The sequence below is a fragment of the Mirounga leonina genome, unplaced genomic scaffold (assembly GCF_011800145.1).
Source record: "Mirounga leonina isolate KUSES-001 unplaced genomic scaffold, KU_Mleo_1.0 Mir_197, whole genome shotgun sequence".
Classification (NCBI taxonomy): Eukaryota; Metazoa; Chordata; class Mammalia; order Carnivora; family Phocidae; genus Mirounga; species Mirounga leonina.
In genome coordinates this window covers 14,843,439-14,861,002 of record NW_023270494.1, presented here as the reverse complement: position 1 = coordinate 14,861,002, position 17,564 = coordinate 14,843,439, and the positions used below count along the sequence as shown (strand labels likewise).

At 42.0% G+C, this 17,564-nt stretch overlaps 1 protein-coding gene across 2 annotated transcripts in view; it reads left to right on the top strand.

Moving 5' to 3' along the window:
• Positions 1–3,526: 3,526 nt before the first annotated feature.
• Positions 3,527–17,564, top strand: part of DCAF7 (DDB1 and CUL4 associated factor 7) — a 32,769-nt gene continuing 18,731 nt past the window's right edge. For both annotated transcript variants that reach the window (XR_004683100.1, XM_035026317.1), the window contains exon 1: positions 3,527–3,881. Coding sequence is in view for 1 of the 2 variants with exons in the window: in XM_035026317.1 (XP_034882208.1) it covers positions 3,744–3,881 (138 nt within the window). In the remaining variant the exon portion in view is untranslated. The remainder of the gene's footprint in view (positions 3,882–17,564) is intronic.

Here is a 17,564-nt window from a genome sequence, read left to right as displayed (position 1 = left end):
AATTATACTTCAATTAAAAAAAAAAAAAAAGGAGTCCTGGAGCACCTGGGTGGCTCAGTTGGTTGAGCATCTGCCTTTGGCTCAGGTCATGATCTTGGGGTCCTGGGATCGAGTCCCGTGTCAGGCTCCCTGCTCAGCGGGGAGTCTGCTTCTTCCTCTGCCTCTGCCCTCTCCCACACACCTGTGCTCTCACTCTCTCTCTCTCTCAAATAAGTAGATAAAATCTTAAAAAAAAAAAAAAAGGGAATCTTGCCTAACATTATGGGAAAATGAGGACACGGTTTCAATCCATATGGTCTGGCTTGAGAACATGCGCAGTTAATCGCTCCAATGAAACGGCTGTTGTCCAAAAGTACCTAATCAGTCAATCAGTCCTTTTTTGGTACTCCTTGAAAGAATTTTGAAGATGAATCCCTCCTATCACATATACATTTTTAAGTTAACATTTGAAGTATTTCATTGATAAGTTTAAATAGTTGCAAGCATGTAATTTCCAGTATATTGTGAATATTGATACTTTATAAATTGCCTCATTTATATCGATCCATTTAGATCCAAGTAGCATAGTGATTTAAGAGCCAACATCATTCAGGGGCGCCTGGGTGGCTTAGTCGTTAAGCGTCTGCCTTCGGCTCAGGTCATGCTCCCAGGGTCCTGGGATAGAGCCCCACCTTGGGCTCCCTGCTCAGTGGGAAGCCTGCTTCTCCCTCTCCCACTCCCCCTGCTTGTGTTCCCTCTCTCTCTCTCTCTCTGTCAAATAAATAAATAAAATCTTTAAAAAAAAAAAAAAAAGAGCCAACATCATTCTTTTTTTTTTTTTAAAGTAGGATCCATGCTCAATGTGGGGTTTGAACTCATAACCTAAGATCAAGAGTGACATGTCTACTGACTGAGACAGCCAAGCACCCTTCACATCTTCATTTTCTTTCTTTCTTTTTGTTTTTGTTTTGTTTTTAGTGCACAATGGTGGTTTATTTTTTTTAATTTTTTTTAAAGAATTTATTTATTTATTTGAGAGAGAGAGAATGAGAGACAGAGAGCATGAGAGGGAGGAGGGTCAGAGGGAGAAGCAGACTCCCCGCCGAGCAGGGAGCCCGATGCGGGACTCGATCCTGGGACTCCAGGATCATGACCCGAGCCGAAGGCAGTCGCTCAACCAACTGAGCCACCCAGGCGCCCACAATGGTGGTTTATTAAAGCATGGGGACAGGATCTGGGGGCAGAAAGAGCTGCTGCCTCTTTTTCTCTTTTTTTAAAACTTACTTTATTTAAATTCAATTAGTTAACATACAGTGTATCATTAGTTTCAGAGATAGAGTTCAGTGATTCATCAGCTCATATAACACCCAGTGCTCATTACATCACATGTCCTTCTTAATGCCCACCACCCAGTTACCCCATCCCCCCACCCTCCTCCCCTCCAGCACCCCTCAGTTTGTTTCCTATAGTTAAGAGTCTCTTATGGTTTGTCTCCCTCTCTGATTTCATCTTATTTCACTTTTCCCTCCCTTCCCCTATGATCTTCTGTTTTATTTCTTAAATTCCACATATGAGTGAAACCAAATGATAATTGTCTTTCTCTGACTGACTTATTTCGCTTACCATAATACCCTCCAGTTACATCCACATTGTTGTAAATAGTAAGATTTCATCCTTTTTGATGGCCGAGTAATATTACATTATATATATATACATATATGTATATATATGTACATATATACACATACACACCGCATCTTCTATTCATTTTAAAAGCACATGAATAGGGGCGCCTGGGTGGCTCAGTTGATTAGTGGCTGCCTTGGGCTCAGGTCATGGTCTCAGGGTCCTGGGATCCAGCCCCATGTTGGGCTTCCTGCTCAGCCTGTAATCTGTTTCTCCCTCTCCCTCTCCCTCTGCCCCTCCCCCTGCTCATGCTCTCTCTCTCAAATGAATAAACTCTTAAAAAAAATAAAATAAAAACATGAGAATAAGCCCTTCTTTAACATTATTCCTTTTTCTCTTCTCATAATTCCATTCTATTCCACCACAGTTTATGCTACATGTAGTTTATTTCCAGATTTAAGGTCTATTATCAGTAACTTGATCATAACTGTTTGCAGCAAATACATACATATGAATTTTAAAATTAAATTTTTGTAACCTTACCAAGGCTTTAAGGATTATACTCATTAGTACAGAGTTGTTCAAAACAACAGAGATATATTTCAAATTTTTTTAAATTACTTTTTAAAGTTTTTAAAAAAATTTAATCTCTACACCCAACGTGGGGCTTGAACTCAATGACCCCAACATCAATAGATGGATGCTCTACAACTGAGCCAGCCAGGAACCCAAATATATTTCAAATTTTTATAGAAATTAAAATTTTACTGGAAATGCATATATAAAGGAGGGTATTTTCCTCTCATTAGCTCATGTGTGTGGATGAATATCACTTTTTTATTAGAGTGAGACAAGGTTCAGCAACACTTTTATACCTATTTTTCTTTCCTTTTTTTAAAAAACTTAAGCAGAGAAAATTTGTTCAAATAAGTAAGCAGATGGAACACTAAGGGGTTTGTTACATACAGCAGTCACATAATTCTTTCTGAGTTGTTCAACAATCCACGATATTTAAAAGGATATTTAATGATACCACCTAGCAGTTCCTTAAGAGTCTCCTTTAATTGCGTTGAAAGCAAATCATAGGAAACCATTTAAATTATAAAGAGATGTTACCTAGATTCAGACCCTTCTCCATTTCAAACTGAGGACACAGATCTGTTTAGGGCTTGATTAGCTGTTGCCTTGGGCTCCGCTTCGGGGAAAGGGATGGAATGAACGGGAACCGACAAAAACTTAGGGCCAAGCAAGCAGGGCCGCGGACTTAACTGAAAACCAACCCTGAAATTCCGAGCGTTTCTAGAATGTCCAGGAAAGCGCGGGAAGGCCTGACTAAAGGTGGGTCGGTCTGCAAAGGCGTGTGCGCCTCCTGCCCTTGGGGGGACTGGGACAACAGCTCCCCGGTATACAGGGCTGTGGGCACCAGAAGGAAATTAAGGTGATTCCCGTTTGGCTGGGGCCAGGCTGAATGTAAATTTCCACTGGACAGCGTGGAGAAACCGCTCGCAATGGCAGCTGCAGAGAGGAAGTCAGAGCAGGTCACCCAGGGGGTTTCCACTCTCAGAGAATTGGCCTAGAACTCGGAGGCCTGCCCCGCCGCAGCTAGATAACTAGCCTCTAGGCCACCCACGCCCCCATTCACCCGCAGTGCGCCGTTATCTCCCTGACTGACATCTTTCTCAGCCAATCACCTTTGGAGCTGAGAAAGCGCCTGCCCCCTGAAATTGGGCCGGGCAAGTCATTGGAATGACAAACACTTACGCCAATAGCGAAGGGTTTCAGAAGCTACGGATGCACTAGCCAATGAGGAGAAGGAACCTTTCGAAAGGACATGTCAGGCAGCCAACGGCCGGCGCCGCTACGGGGGTCGCGTGGCTTCCGTTTCGAGAGGGCGGGGCGGGGCTTCAAACGGAAGGTGGCTGTTGTCCGAGCCCAAGCAGGTTTGAAACTGGGGGTCGGGCCCGGCAGTCGTTGTCTGTCGCCGCGGCCCCGCTTCCGGGCTAGGCCATCCCTGCCCGCCCCCGCCCCGCCTCCCTTCGGACCCCTCAGTCTCAGGCCCGGCTCCCCGCCTGACTCGCGCCTGGCCCGCAGCAGCTTGCTGTCGTCCCGGCCCGCACTGCGGCCCCGCCGCCGCCACCATGTCCCTGCACGGCAAACGGAAGGAGATCTACAAGTATGAAGCGCCTTGGACCGTCTACGCCATGAACTGGAGCGTGCGGCCCGACAAGCGCTTTCGCTTGGCGCTGGGCAGCTTCGTGGAGGAGTACAACAACAAGGTGGGCCGGGCAGGGGCTCGGAACCCAGCTGGCGGGGAGCGGGCCCCGGGAGCACCCTTTCCGGGCCGGAGCCCAGACCCCAGGACCCTGCTGCGGACTTGCCTTAGCGCCCCCGGAGCGGTTCCTCTGTGTCTGGCCCTGTGCAGAAGCTTTCGCACTCGTTATCTCATTTAATCCTGGCAGCATTCCTGGGTAATCAGAAGCGTAATTACCCCCATTTTACTCTTGGGGAAACTGAGGCACCATGTTGTGACTTGACCGAGTCAGACAGCTATTTCGGGGGGGGGATGGCACTCAAACTCGACTTTACACCCAAAAGCTACGCCATTTATCACTCCACTCCTCTCCCTTCGCGCCGCATTGCTTCATTTGGGGGGCGGATAGGGGAGGAGAGAGGGATGGCTGTGAAGAAAGATGCTGGTGCCTCAGTTGGTGGTCATACACACTCTTGGCTACACTAGATTTCTGTTAGGGCTCTTTACTGTGCGGGCTTCCCCGCCTCCTGCTCCCACCCCCAGGTACCATTCATGGATCCCCCAGCCCGTCTGCCAGGAGTGTCACTGCTATTGCTGCCTCATATCTGTCCTCTTAAAAGTGATCTGTTTTTGGAAATTTTGGTCTGTGACCGTGATCCTGCCACTGTTTTCTGAATAGAGAAGGATGACACTTTCCTTATCTTTTCTTGGCTTATTTCATGGTGATACAGAAGTGTAACCTTGAGTAGTAAGTCTTTCTGGACATTGACAACTTGAGGATCTTTCATAGAAGCACAGGCAGTAGGAGGAAGCTTTTTTTTTTTTTTTTAAAGATTTTGTTTATTTATTTGACAGAGAGAGACACAGCGAGAGAGGGAACACGAGCAGGAGGAGTGGGAGAGGGAGAAGCAGGCTTCCCGCGGAGTAGGGAGCCCGATGCAGGGCTCCATCCCAGGACCCTGGGATCATGACCCGAGCTGAAGGCAGACGCTTAACGACTGAGCCACCCAGGCGCCCCGGGAGGAAGCTTTTAAGCTGACATTGCAGCATGAATTTATTTTTGAAAGTTGTTGAATATGTCAGTGGGAAGAATTTTCTTTCCTTTATTCCTTAATCTCTTCCACTTACTGTATTAAACACTGTGAGAGTGATCAGAGCAACTGAGGGCCTTGGCTAGTGGTGTTTAAAGTCTTATACTCCTGCTTGAGACACCACGAACACCATGACTTAAGAAGAATGAAACTGTGTGGACAGTGATAGGCATGGTGCAGGGGGGAAAGCCGGGTGGAGTTTGGTTCTGTCTAGTCCACTGACTAGCTATAAGGTGTTGCACAGGTTAATTTTATTCTCTCACCCACAGTTTGTTGTAGGAAAAGAGTTCTTTTTTACACATAAAGGTCCTGTCAAAAAACATTTGTACATTGTGAGTTTGTTTACAGTTTTCCAGAAGTATTTAGAGTCTAGGTCTCAACTTTTCTGGAACCCTCCCCCCCCTTTTTTAAAGATTTTATTTATTTATTTGAGAGAGAGTAGAGCGAGCTTAAGCACATGAGTTAGGACGGGGGAGGGAAAGGGACAGGCAGACTCCCCGTTGAGCAGGGCTCCATCCCAGGATTCCCCCAGGATTCAGGGATCATGACCTGAGTGGAAGGCAGATGCTTAACTGACTGAGCCAATTGATGAAAGCGACAGACTCTCATTGCCCAGACATAACACACACAATTTACACACAAATCCCTGGGGCTACACACTGATATTAAAGTCCACCCACTGTCCACAGAAAGCAGAGAATCCTGAGTGAGACATAGTTTCATTTTCTGTAATGGCTCGCTCTTCCTTACACCCCATGGTGGACAGCAGAATGGAATGGAATTCAAGGTCCTGATGTGGAAACTGGGTCTGTGTTAGTAAAATTGAGACTACTATAACTATTACTTAAGAATATATGTTTTAAAAAAGTAAATATATCTTTCAAAGGGCTTGAGATTTTTTACACAAATCGATGGCCCCTTTCTTCTTGCAAGGTCTTTCAGAGTCAATTTGGGTAAGCAGTAGCAGCCCCATTTCTAAGAAAGGAGGAACTGAGCCACAGATAGGCTGCTGGTGAAATCAGTGAAGTAACTAGGGTCAAACCTCATTTATAGGAACTCTACCCCAAAGTTTGTCCTTTCATTTAGCAACCTGATGGAACTCCTTTGTTCCAGGCACACAGGAAGTGTGGGTGCCAGGCACACAGGAAGCGTGGGTTTTGGTAGTGAAATATAAACTAATAATCCCAGTAATCACACCATAAGCAGTTTACTTCTATCTTAACTCACTTGCATGATGCCGATGACACAGTATCTTAAAACTATTTTTTTTTTTTAAGATTTTATTTATTTATTTGACACACAGAGAGAAAGCACAAGTAGGCAGAGAGGCAGGCAGAGAGAGAGGCAGAAGCAGGCTCTCCAATGAGCAGGGAGCCCGATGCGGGACTCGATCCCGGGACTCCAGGATCATGACCTGAGCCAAAGGCAGTCGCTTAACCAACTGAGCCACCCAGGCGCCCTTAAAACTATTTTTGTGCACCAATCTGTCCAGGTCAGGGTTCTTAACACGTGTGTGTGTGTGTGTACATGTGTATGTGTGTACGCATGCCGTGGACACCTTTGGCAATCTGAAGCCAGTAGACCTCTTTTCATAATTACATTTTCAAATGCATAAAAAACATAGGAATATGAAGGAAATCGATTATATTGAATTACAGTTATCAAAAACATTTTTTAAAAAAGTGGAGCTATAGTAATATGTACTTTTTTTAGAGGGTGGGTGAGGGGCAGAGGGAGCGAGAGAATCTCAAGCAGACTCCCTGCTGAGCGCAGAGCCCATCATGGGGCTCGAGCTCATGATCCTGAGATCATGACCTAAGCCAGAACCAAGAGTCGGACACTTAATTGACTGAACCACCCAGGCACCCTTGTACTTTTAAATTAATTCATTAAATTACACCATCCAGTGTAATTGACTATAATTTTATTTTTTTTATTTTTTAAAGATTTTATTTATTTATTTGAGAGAGAGAGAATGAGAGACAGAGAGCATGAGAGGGAGGAGGGTCAGAGGGAGAAGCAGACTCCCTGCCGAGCAGGGAGCCCGATGCGGGACTCGATCCCGGGACTCCAGGATCATGACCTGAGCCGAAGGCAGTCGCTTAACCGACTGAGCCACCCAGGCGCCCTATGGCTATAATTTTAAAGTAGTGATGAGGGTAAATAGCATTTCAAATGTTTAATTATAGTAATGTGATATGATAAAAATCTGATTTCGGTCAGTGACAAAGTCAGATATTGACATGGCTGTGAGTAGCTGCCTCCCTTCGTAATAAAAGGAAATGCTAAATTTCAGTCAGAGGTTAGTGAAAATATGAATGTGATTTTCCAATTCAAGCTCATGGACCTCAAGTTAAGAAACCCTGATGAAAAGAATCTGTGCCTGGGGGCTGGTGAGCAGTAAATACCACTTTAACACAGTGCCTTTTAGGCTCAGTTTTGGAGAAGACTTTTACCAAGGAGGTGCCAGACTTCACAGTTTAGAGGAATTTAAAAGTTATTGGAATTTTCGGATCTTTGTTTCCTGCTTGCTGTTGATAATGATTGCCAGCAGAGGGCAAAATAAAGGGACGCAGCTTTTAACATGGGTGAAAAAGTCCAGAAATGTTCATCTTTTTTACTCTGGAGACACCGACATAAGAATACATGATTATAATTTCTAAATTTTTTGTAGTAATGTAATCATGTTTTTCCTGTAGTAAAATCATTTGTATTTGTAGTTCAGTAGATTTAAATTTATTTGCATTTCAAGAACAACTTGACTTTCAAGTGTTCCATCATCTGAATACATTTGGGAGTTGTTTCAGAGTAAAGAACTGGATTCTATCAACTACACCTGGAGTGAGAAGTCCCATAATCAGTATTGTGTTTCATCTCCTCTTGTGGTTTCTGCTGGGGCGTACAGCAGCATTGGTGTTGGAGTGGTGGTTCCCTAAATCTTAGTGTGTGTCTGAGACTCCCCTGAGGGGTTTGCACATTCCTGGGCTCCTCCCCTGAAGTTAACAGACACTCGGCGGATTCAGAAACAGGTGGTACAGATGGCACTCTAAGAACATTACCCTGGGATTACCTTGACATCTGCTGACCAGAAGCAGAAATCTTATCCTTTTTTTGCATCTACATGCACTGAACATTGATTCTTCTCTTCCATCCCATGCACAAAGCTCTATTACCATATAGCCCCTTTGAGGTACTTTGTGTTGAGATCAGTTTGTGTGGCCTTGGGCAAGTTAACACCTGTGCCTCAGTTTCCTCATCTGTAAAATGAAGGTAATAAGATTAAATGAGTTAATGTATATGTAATGGGTTTAGGAACTCTGCCTGGGACATACATGGTAAGCAATTTAGAAATGTTGCTATTATTATTTAATCATCATCTTTACTATATCTGTATAATTGAAATATAATCAAGGAGAATTATTAGGTGTTAATATAAATGTGATTTATATTTTCAAGAGAGGAATCAGGACCCCAGGCCAGAAAGCTACCTCAGAATGTCATTATGTTCATTCCTCTGCCTTTTAAAGACCCAGAGGAAAAAATTCCCTTGATTCCTTTCAACTACACCCATTTTTGTGGTCTAGAAGCTTCTTGTAGTCAGACTCCAAGTACCATAATGTACTAGTTAAAGCCCATTTTTTCTTGTTCTACCTGACTTAGATACAGTACCTGATACAAGAACGCTGATACATCTGAGTTTACAGGTGGTATTTGCCCTGTTTTAGGGCGAAAGATGAGTAGCAGTTCCTAGGCTTCTGTTTCACTTAGTTGCATGTTTCAGAGTTGGTTTTGAATAGAATTGGCAGAGTCATAGGGATTTATCTTGCCCTAATATTTATCTAACTGACCATCGTGCTTTAAGATTTAGCATCTAGAAAACATTTTAAGGTTCTGAGGAGAGAAATATAGGTATAGTATACCTGATGCTTTTTGAAGAATACTGGTAGTAAGACCACCTTGTACCTGAAATATACATGGGACGAATGCTTGCCTTCTCAGCCTGTGTTGATGCCTCTGAGATTTTAAAGCAGTTATTTTATCTATTTGGCACATAATGATTTTGACTGGCATATAAATTTTCACTTCTTAGTATTTGTGGCAGCTCTTCAGGAATCTCTTCGTTTAATTCACCAGATATGATGTATTGGACACATACTTACGTATTTTGGGCACAATGATGATACTTAGTAACCTTCTGTAGCCTTTGTTAGCAGATGTGAAATTGGCAACAAAAAAGACTCTTAAGTGTTTTAGTACGCCTAAGGGTTTGTGGTAGACACTTAGAATTTTGCAGTGCTCCACCAGTCCCTCCCCTCGCAAGACTGTGCAGGGGAATTTAAAATATAAAACTCTTCTGGTTTTAACTTCCTCCTTTCTTTTTTCTAGACAGTGAGAGGACTAATTCCTCCATGGGACCACTGGATAAAAGTGCTGCTGCTTTATTCCTTTTTGTCCTAACCTGGTTCATACAGACTTACTGGAGATGCTGTGATTTGAACAAGGAATGAATCTCTGTTCCATAGGTAGTCTGGCTTGCCTGAGGCCAAGATGCCAGAGCTGATTGGTTAGCCTCTGAGCCAGGAGCTGAAGGGGTACTATGCCAGAATTCATCTCAAAGTTTGACAAGGCAGGACTTCTCTGCAGACATTGATCAACAATAATCAGTCAGGAACAGGCTTGAAGGGAGGACAAATGGAAAAGATTAAGTTTATTCTCTCAGGATTTTGCTTAGCTAATTTTGGTTATATTAACAATCATAGAAAATGTTCCACTGACTGGAGTGGTATTGTTGATTTGCATAACTTGGGGGCTTTAAAAAAAATTACATATATACAGGGGTGCCTGGGTGGCTCATTTGGTTGAGCATCTGACTCTTGATAGCAGCTTAGGTCTTTTTGTTTTTTAAAGATTTTATTCATTTATTTATTTGAGAGAGAGAGAGAGCGCGAGCGAGTGTACAAGCAGGGGCAGAGGGAGAGGGAGAAGCAGACTCCCTGCTGAGCAGGGAGCCCGATGTGGGACTTGATCCCAGGACCCTGGGAACATGACTTGAGCTGAAGACAGCCGCTTAACCAACTGAGCCACCCAGGTGTCCCATCAGCTCAGGTCTTGGTCTGAGGGTTTTGAGATCTAGCCCTGCATTGGGCTCCATGCTGGGTGTGGAGCCTACTTAAAAAAAATAAAAGAATTACATATATACACACACACATTCACCTTAATGTTCTGGTACTAGCACTGTGTGTAATAAAAGTGGAATACACAGGTTCCTTCCTCAAGGAGTGTCTCATAACAAGATAGACATGGTACCTTTTAAATTTTTTTAAAATGTAAGATGTGTGTAATGTGAATGGTAACTTATGTTGTTATTCATGAAAGCATTTGAAAGTGAAGATGTGGTCATGTCTTCATAAATATTTTATATTGCATATATGCTTCTTTAAAGATTTATTTATTTGAGAGAGAAAGAGCACGTGTGGGGGCGGCGGGGGCAGGGGCATAGGGAGAGAGAAAATCTCAAACAGACTCCACACCGAGTGTGGAGCCCAATGCTGGGCTCTATCATCCCATGACTGAGACCACGACCTGAGCCGAAACCAAAGTTGGATGATCAACTGACTGCACCACCCAGGCGCCCTGCATATATACATCTTAGGAGACCCCTGACATTGTAATATCCACAGTTTTAAAATAAGTAAAAATGATGTTTACAGCCTTTTCTTTTTAGGGACCTTTTTTTTTTTTAAGTTTTTTTTTTTTTTTTAATTTAATTAGAGAGAGTGTACAAGCAAGGGGAGCGGCATGCAGAGGGAGAGGGATAAGTAGGCTCCCTGCTCATCAGTGAGCCTGATGAGGGGCTCACTCCTAGGACCCCAGGATCATGACCTGAGCTGAAGGCAGATGCTTAACGACTGAGCCATCCAGGCGCCCCTTAGGGGCATTTTTTTCACATGTTGGGGTAAAGCATTTGTGAAGCAATAGTTGCACAAAGGCAGGGGAAGTGGGAGATAAAAGTTTGATAGGACAGGGAAGACATGGAGAAAAAGGGACAAGGGTAACATAAATGTTGACAATTAAGATGTTTAAAGTTAGGTCATTTTTCCTTATGCTCCCAATACTAAGTGAGGAAGGACAGAAGGATAATGAAGATTGCGTGGGTATAGGAAGATGCTAAGAAAGGAGATCTTTGGCTTCAGATTTCGAGCTCAAACGGTTCTCCAGAATTGGATTTTGCAGGCAAAATCAACTGTCCTTTGTTTGGGACAGGGAGAGGAGGGTGCACAGACCGGTAGCAGGCGCTTCTCCATTGGACACCTGGGGTAAGAGGGGAGCTGAGCTGTACAGGGAGACACACAGACGTGCCATCTTCTCGAGATGCAGCAGATAAGGCGGGTTGGAAGAGAGGGTGAATTGTGAGCAGCTTGACAGTTTATCATCCCGATTGGCTGGGGAAATGCAAAAGCTTCGTGTGTTTCTGTTAACTTGGAACACGGCCCTGGCTTCTCCCATAGGGGCTTCCTTCAGAGCATGTAAGAAGCACATGCCTCAGTCAAAAAGAACCAGCACAACAGCTGTAGAAAGATACTATAAAAAAGAGGAAATTATGGGAAACAAGTGGCAGGTAAAGTACCCACACTAGAAAAATGTTTTTTAACCTCAGATGAAAATTAACGGCCAGTCCTGCCACCATAAATTCAAAGAACTTAAGAAAGTAAAGAACTCCAAGCAGAGATACAGAAGATCAGGTAAAATAAGGCACGGTGACAGGAGAAAATGGAGCATCAGCAGGTAAAGCTGAGGAAAATAGTGGAAAAGAAAACAAAAGTTATCACAGAATTAAAAGCCACATTGGAAAGAGAATAAAAACAAATACAAACTGCTGAAAACCTAGTGAAGGATAAGAAAGACAGGTTGAGCAAGTGAAATGGAAATAAACAATTGACTGCAGTAGATGCAGAAAACACAAAAGCTCAAATACGTAATTAAAGACTTTATGGAAATAAAGGTTTGAAGTAATGAGTTTAAACCATCTTTCAAGAAAAATGGATACAAAACAATTGACACTGAAAACTTTTCTAGGAAAGTTTCTCAGTTTTAAGGGTGAAGAAAGACTCTTGGGCAGCCAGGCAAAATTGTTGATTCCTCTTGAAGAGGAGAAATTAGGCATACCACATTTGATGACAGCAGGTAATGGAGCAATGTCTACAAATGTGCAATTATTATAGATTGTGCCACTATAAATACCTGAGAATATGCTTAAGAATACATAAGATTTATGTTGTAAAAATAATGCACTTTTTAAAAAGATAACTCAGTTTATAAAAATGGACCATGTATTAAGAAAACAAATTTTTTAAGTTAAGGGAAGTCAGTTGATTAGGAAAAATTACTACATATCAAAACTTAAGGGTGGGTGAGAAAACTGAGGCCCAAATATGATAAATGACTTGCCCAAAGTGATATAGGTGGTAAAGGCAGGGCCAGAATTGGAATATTGTTTGTCGCCAGAGCCTTAAAAATAAATATATACAAATGTCAAAAAAAATTATGAAGAAAAAGAATGTGTTGAAAAACAGAGGGAAACAATTGCCCTACCAGAATAGAATAAATATATTGGAATTGGTATAGTTATAGCCAAAGAGATTGGTGGAACCACATAGAATGTTCCAAAGCAGATCTAAGTGTATATAGGAATGTAGTCTGTGGTAAGATAGAACCTTAATTCACTAGGAAAAAATAATAATAAATTGTATGGCATAATTGGCTGTCCATCTGGCAGAAGAATTTAGAGCCTGCAAATTCACTTTATATATGAAAATCAATTCTAGATAAAATATTTAAATGTTAAGTCCTACAAGCAATAATAGAAGAAAATTGACTAGGAAATTTGTACTGAGGCAGTGGGGGTGAGCAGAGGAGAAGGCAGTCTTAAAACCAATCATCGAATCCAAAGTCAAATAAGGAAAAGATTGACAGATTATACTACATACAAATAAAACTACATACAAATAAATACAAATAATGCTGTGGACAAAGTCAAAAGACAAATGATAGGCCAGGGGATATATTTTCAAAACATGACAGGTTAATTTACTTAGTGTGATAGAAAAATGGACAGAGTGGGACGCCTGGGTGGCTCAGTTGGTTAAGTGTCTGCCTTTGGCTCAGGTCATGATCCCAGGGTCCTGGGATCAAGCCCCACATCAGGCTCTCTGCCTAAAGGGGAACCTGCTTCTCCTTCTCCCTCTGCTTACTTGTGCGCTTACTCTCTTTCTCTCTGTCAAATAAATAAATAAAATCTTAAAAAAAAAAAGAAAAACGGACAAAGTATAAATATCCAGTTCATAGTAGTGAGTGTGAGTGCTCAATAAATGGAAAAGATGCTCAACCTCACAGGTAGTTAAGGAAAATGAGAATTGATCTTGTGATTTTTTTTTTTCCTTTCAAATTTATAAAAATTAAGTTGACTGCTTCTAGTATTGTTGATGGTATGAGGAAATGAACACTTACATATGCTGGTAGGAGTGTGAATTGCTACAGCCTATTTGGAGAGTAAATCAGCATTTAAAATTGCACATACCTTGGTGTGCCTGGCTGGCTCAGTTGGTAGAGCATGTGACTCTTGATCTCAGGGTCATGAGTTCAAGTTCCACATTGGGCTTGGGCATAGAGCCTGCTTAAAAAATAAATAAATAAAAAATTAATTAATTAAATAAAGCAAGTATTGCTGCATTAAAATAAAATGTACATACCCTTTAATACAGAAGTCTCATTCTTGGGATTGGCCTCCAGAAATAAAGATAGCAGTACATAAGCACATATGTACAAGGCCCATGTAAGTAGTGGCAAAAAAGGGAAACAGTGTACATTATTAGGGGAGTTGCTGAGCCACATAATATGGTACATATATTCTATGAAATATGCATCAATTAAAGAATGAGTTGGATCTATTTATTGACCTGAGGGATGTCCTTATTTTGTTAAATTAATGAAAAGATTCATAGCATTGGATATAGTATTCCATTTTTCTAAAAGTTGAGGGAAAACCCTACACTTGTGTATATATATGAGCATAAAGAAGCAACATACACTAAATAATTGTAATATATTGGGGAGGGGTTGGGGGAGAAGTTAATCACTTTTTTTGTATACCTATACTTTGGTTTTATCCAATGGTCATACATTTTATAATTCTTTTACAATCTATAAAAGTTCATTTATTTATTTTTTTTAAAAAAGATTTTATTTATTAACTTGACAGAGACACAGCGAGAGAGGGAACACAAGCAGGGTGACTGGGAGTGGGAGAAGCAGGCTTCCCGCGGAGTAGGGAGCCCGATGCGGGGCTCAATTCCAGGACCCTGGGATCATGACCTGAGCTGAAGACGACGCTTAACGACTGAGCCACCCAGGCGCCCCTAAAAGTTCATTTAAAGAATAAAATAAACCCAATTGAAAGATTTTAAAAATAAAAAAGAAAGATCGTTTAGTTAGAACTTACAAGTTGTAAGACTTGTTCTCAAGTCTGAGCAAGAAAGTAATAGAAGATATAATGGTAAGGGGTTTAGGGTAGAATTTTGGTGTTTAAATTCTATCAGTCACCCCCTTTCCCCTTGGGAGCTTCTTATCAAGGAAGTTATATACTAGTAATAATAATAGCCAAAGGAGAAATCTAGCCCCACTCTACTAACGACTGAACAAGCACCTCCAATGTGATGCTACTCCCTGGTAAATTAAGCTGGAGAAATGCAGATTAGCCTTAAATCCTGAGTGAGACTTTCTGCTTTTCCACATCTAATTTATGGGCAGACCCAACCTGACCTCACCTATTCAGCTGAAGGTGAAGAGAAGCTAGAGCAAAGGATGGTCAGACCCATAATGAGTAGGCTGGTTTGCTTCTCCATGTAGGAGCAGGATGGGAAAGAGCGAGAGTGCAGTTGTGCCTGCCTAACAGAGCAGTCAGGCCCCTAATGAGACATGTCCATGTGCTTGGCTCAGGGCTTTGGTCAGTTTAGCAGTTGGAACTAGTTAACAGTGGGGATGCAAGTGCAGAGCTCTTCACCCTCAGTATTTCTTCCCATGGGGGACAGGGACAGAAACTCCCTTTCCTTTCCTTTTTTTTTTTTTTTTTATAAAGATTATTTATTTGAGAGAGGGAGAGCAAGAGAGAGAGAGCACAAGCAGGGGGAGTGGCAGACGGAAAGGGAGAAGCAGACTCCCCACTGAGCAGGGAAGGAGGGAGCCCGATGTAGGGCTTGATCCCAGGACCTGAGCAGAAGGCAGACGCTTAACTGACTGAACCACCCAGGTGCCCTAGAAATACCCTTTTCTACGGGCATAGGCGGACATAAGGAGTAGGAGATGAGGTGTAAAGATCGAGAGTGCTACTAACAGTTTTTTAAGACTATGGTCAAAAGCCTAGTTAAAGCATAGTTTTAAGGCGAAACAAAGTGCCAAATTTCAGTAGAAAATCTGAATAATTAAATTCCTAAGGATTTTTTGAAGAACTGAAAATGTAGTCAAAGATCTACTCACAAAAAGGCACCACCTCAGAGTTTTATGGGCAAATTTATCAAAGGCACAGTAACCATCTATAAGAGTTCCTATAAATCAATAAGAAAAAGATAGACTCAACTCAGTAAAATAAACTGAAGCTTGGCTGTGGGATAGGATTACCTATATTTAAAAGGCAGCTTCAGGAGGCACCTGGGTGGCTCAGTTGGTTGGGTGTCCTACTCTTGATTTTGGTCAGGTTGTGGTCTCAGGGTCCTGAGATTGATCCCCGAGTGGGGCTCTGCGCTCAGCTTGGAATCTGCTTGAAATTCTCTCTCCCTCTCCCTCTGTCCCTCCCCCAGCAGGCACACACGCTCTCTTTCTCTGTCTCTCAAATAAAGAAATAAAATCTTTAAAAGGCAGCTTCGTGATTGTGGGCAGGATACTTACTGTCTCTTTTATTCAGTATCTTAGAAAAGTGGCAAGAAGAATAGTACCTGGGTCATAAAGATGTTGAGAGGGTTAGAGGTAGTGATGTACAGCAGTAAGCCCGGTGCTTGTACTTGAACTAGCATAAGCACACACATAATTAACTTGTTACTGTTAATCAGAAGTAGAAATAATAAACAAATATGCTCAGCTTCAAGAGTAAAATGGTGAAATAGCATTTTTATCCATCAGATTAGCAAAAATGTAAAAGATTATTTTTTCTGTTTTGAAAGTTATGGAGAAATTGGCCCTCATACACTGTTCAAGAAAATGTAAATGGAAGCAGCCTTTCGAAGGCTGTTGGATCAAATCCATTAACTTTTTTTTAAGCTTAAAACAACATACATTATCTCGTAGTTTCTGTGGTACTAACATTTAAAATGTGATGCAACAATTGCACATCTAGCAATCTGTTCAATAAAGCATTTGCACATGTGTACACAGTATTGTTTATAATAGCAAAACAATGGGTTATAACCACAGTAATTGTGAATGGTTAATAAATTATGGTGTGCTTAACATGGCCTGCTATAGAAGAATGAGGTAAACCTGAGAAGACCTTTCAAGATAAGTTGTTAAGAGCAAGTTACAGAATACACTTTGGTCCAAGCCTCTCTATGTTTTTTAAAACACCCCACCACATACATATGCATATGCACAGAGGAGGGGTGCCTGGGTGGCTCAGTCGTTAAGCATCTGCCTTCGGCTCAGGTCATGATCCCCGGGTCCTGGGATCGAGCCCCGCATCGGGCTCCCTGCTCAGCGGAGAGCCTGCTTCTCCCTCTCCCTCTGCCTTCCTCTCTGCCTACTTATGCTCTCTGTCTCTCTGTCAAATAAATAAATAAAATGTTAAAAAAAAGAATATAGATTCCTGGGCCCTACTTGACACTTGTTGAATCAGAATCTTGGGCTAGATAAAAAAAAAAAAAAAAAAAATGAAATCTTGCCATTTGCAACGACGTGGATGGAACTAGAGGGTATTATGCTAAGTGAAATAAGTTGATCAGAGAAACATCTATCATATGATCTCACTGATGTGGAATTTGAGAAACAAGACAGAGGATCATAGAGGAAGGGAGGGAAAAATGAAACAAGACAAAACCAGAGAGGGAGACAAACCATAAGAGACTCTTAATCTCGGGAAACAAACTGAGGGTTGCTGTAGTGGAGCGGGGTGGGAGGGATGGGGTGGCTGGGTGATGGACATTGGGGAGGGTATGTGCTATGGTGAGTGCTGTGAATTGTGTAAGACTGATGAATCACAGACCTGTGCCCCTGAAACAAATAATACATTATATGTTTATTTAAATAAATAAAGAATCTTGGGCTAGAGCTGGGTGCCCCAGGAATGTGTAGAGCACTCCAGGTAAATTTGATGCCCAGATTTGGAGACCACTGCTGTCTACAGTACAAGCAGAAGTAAGACAGGGCCTGTTTTTAAGGCATTTGCTAAGTGAAATAGCAGAAGACAGTAATGTAAGTACTTTCATTTGGTAGTTAGGGGTTGGTCATCAAATGGATGGTACAGATCAGTACAGAAAGATCCCTGTACCAGGAAGACTACAGATGGTTTATGAAGGAGGTGAGGCATAGTAGTAATATTAAAAGCTCAACACTCTGAGTACGAGTATACATTA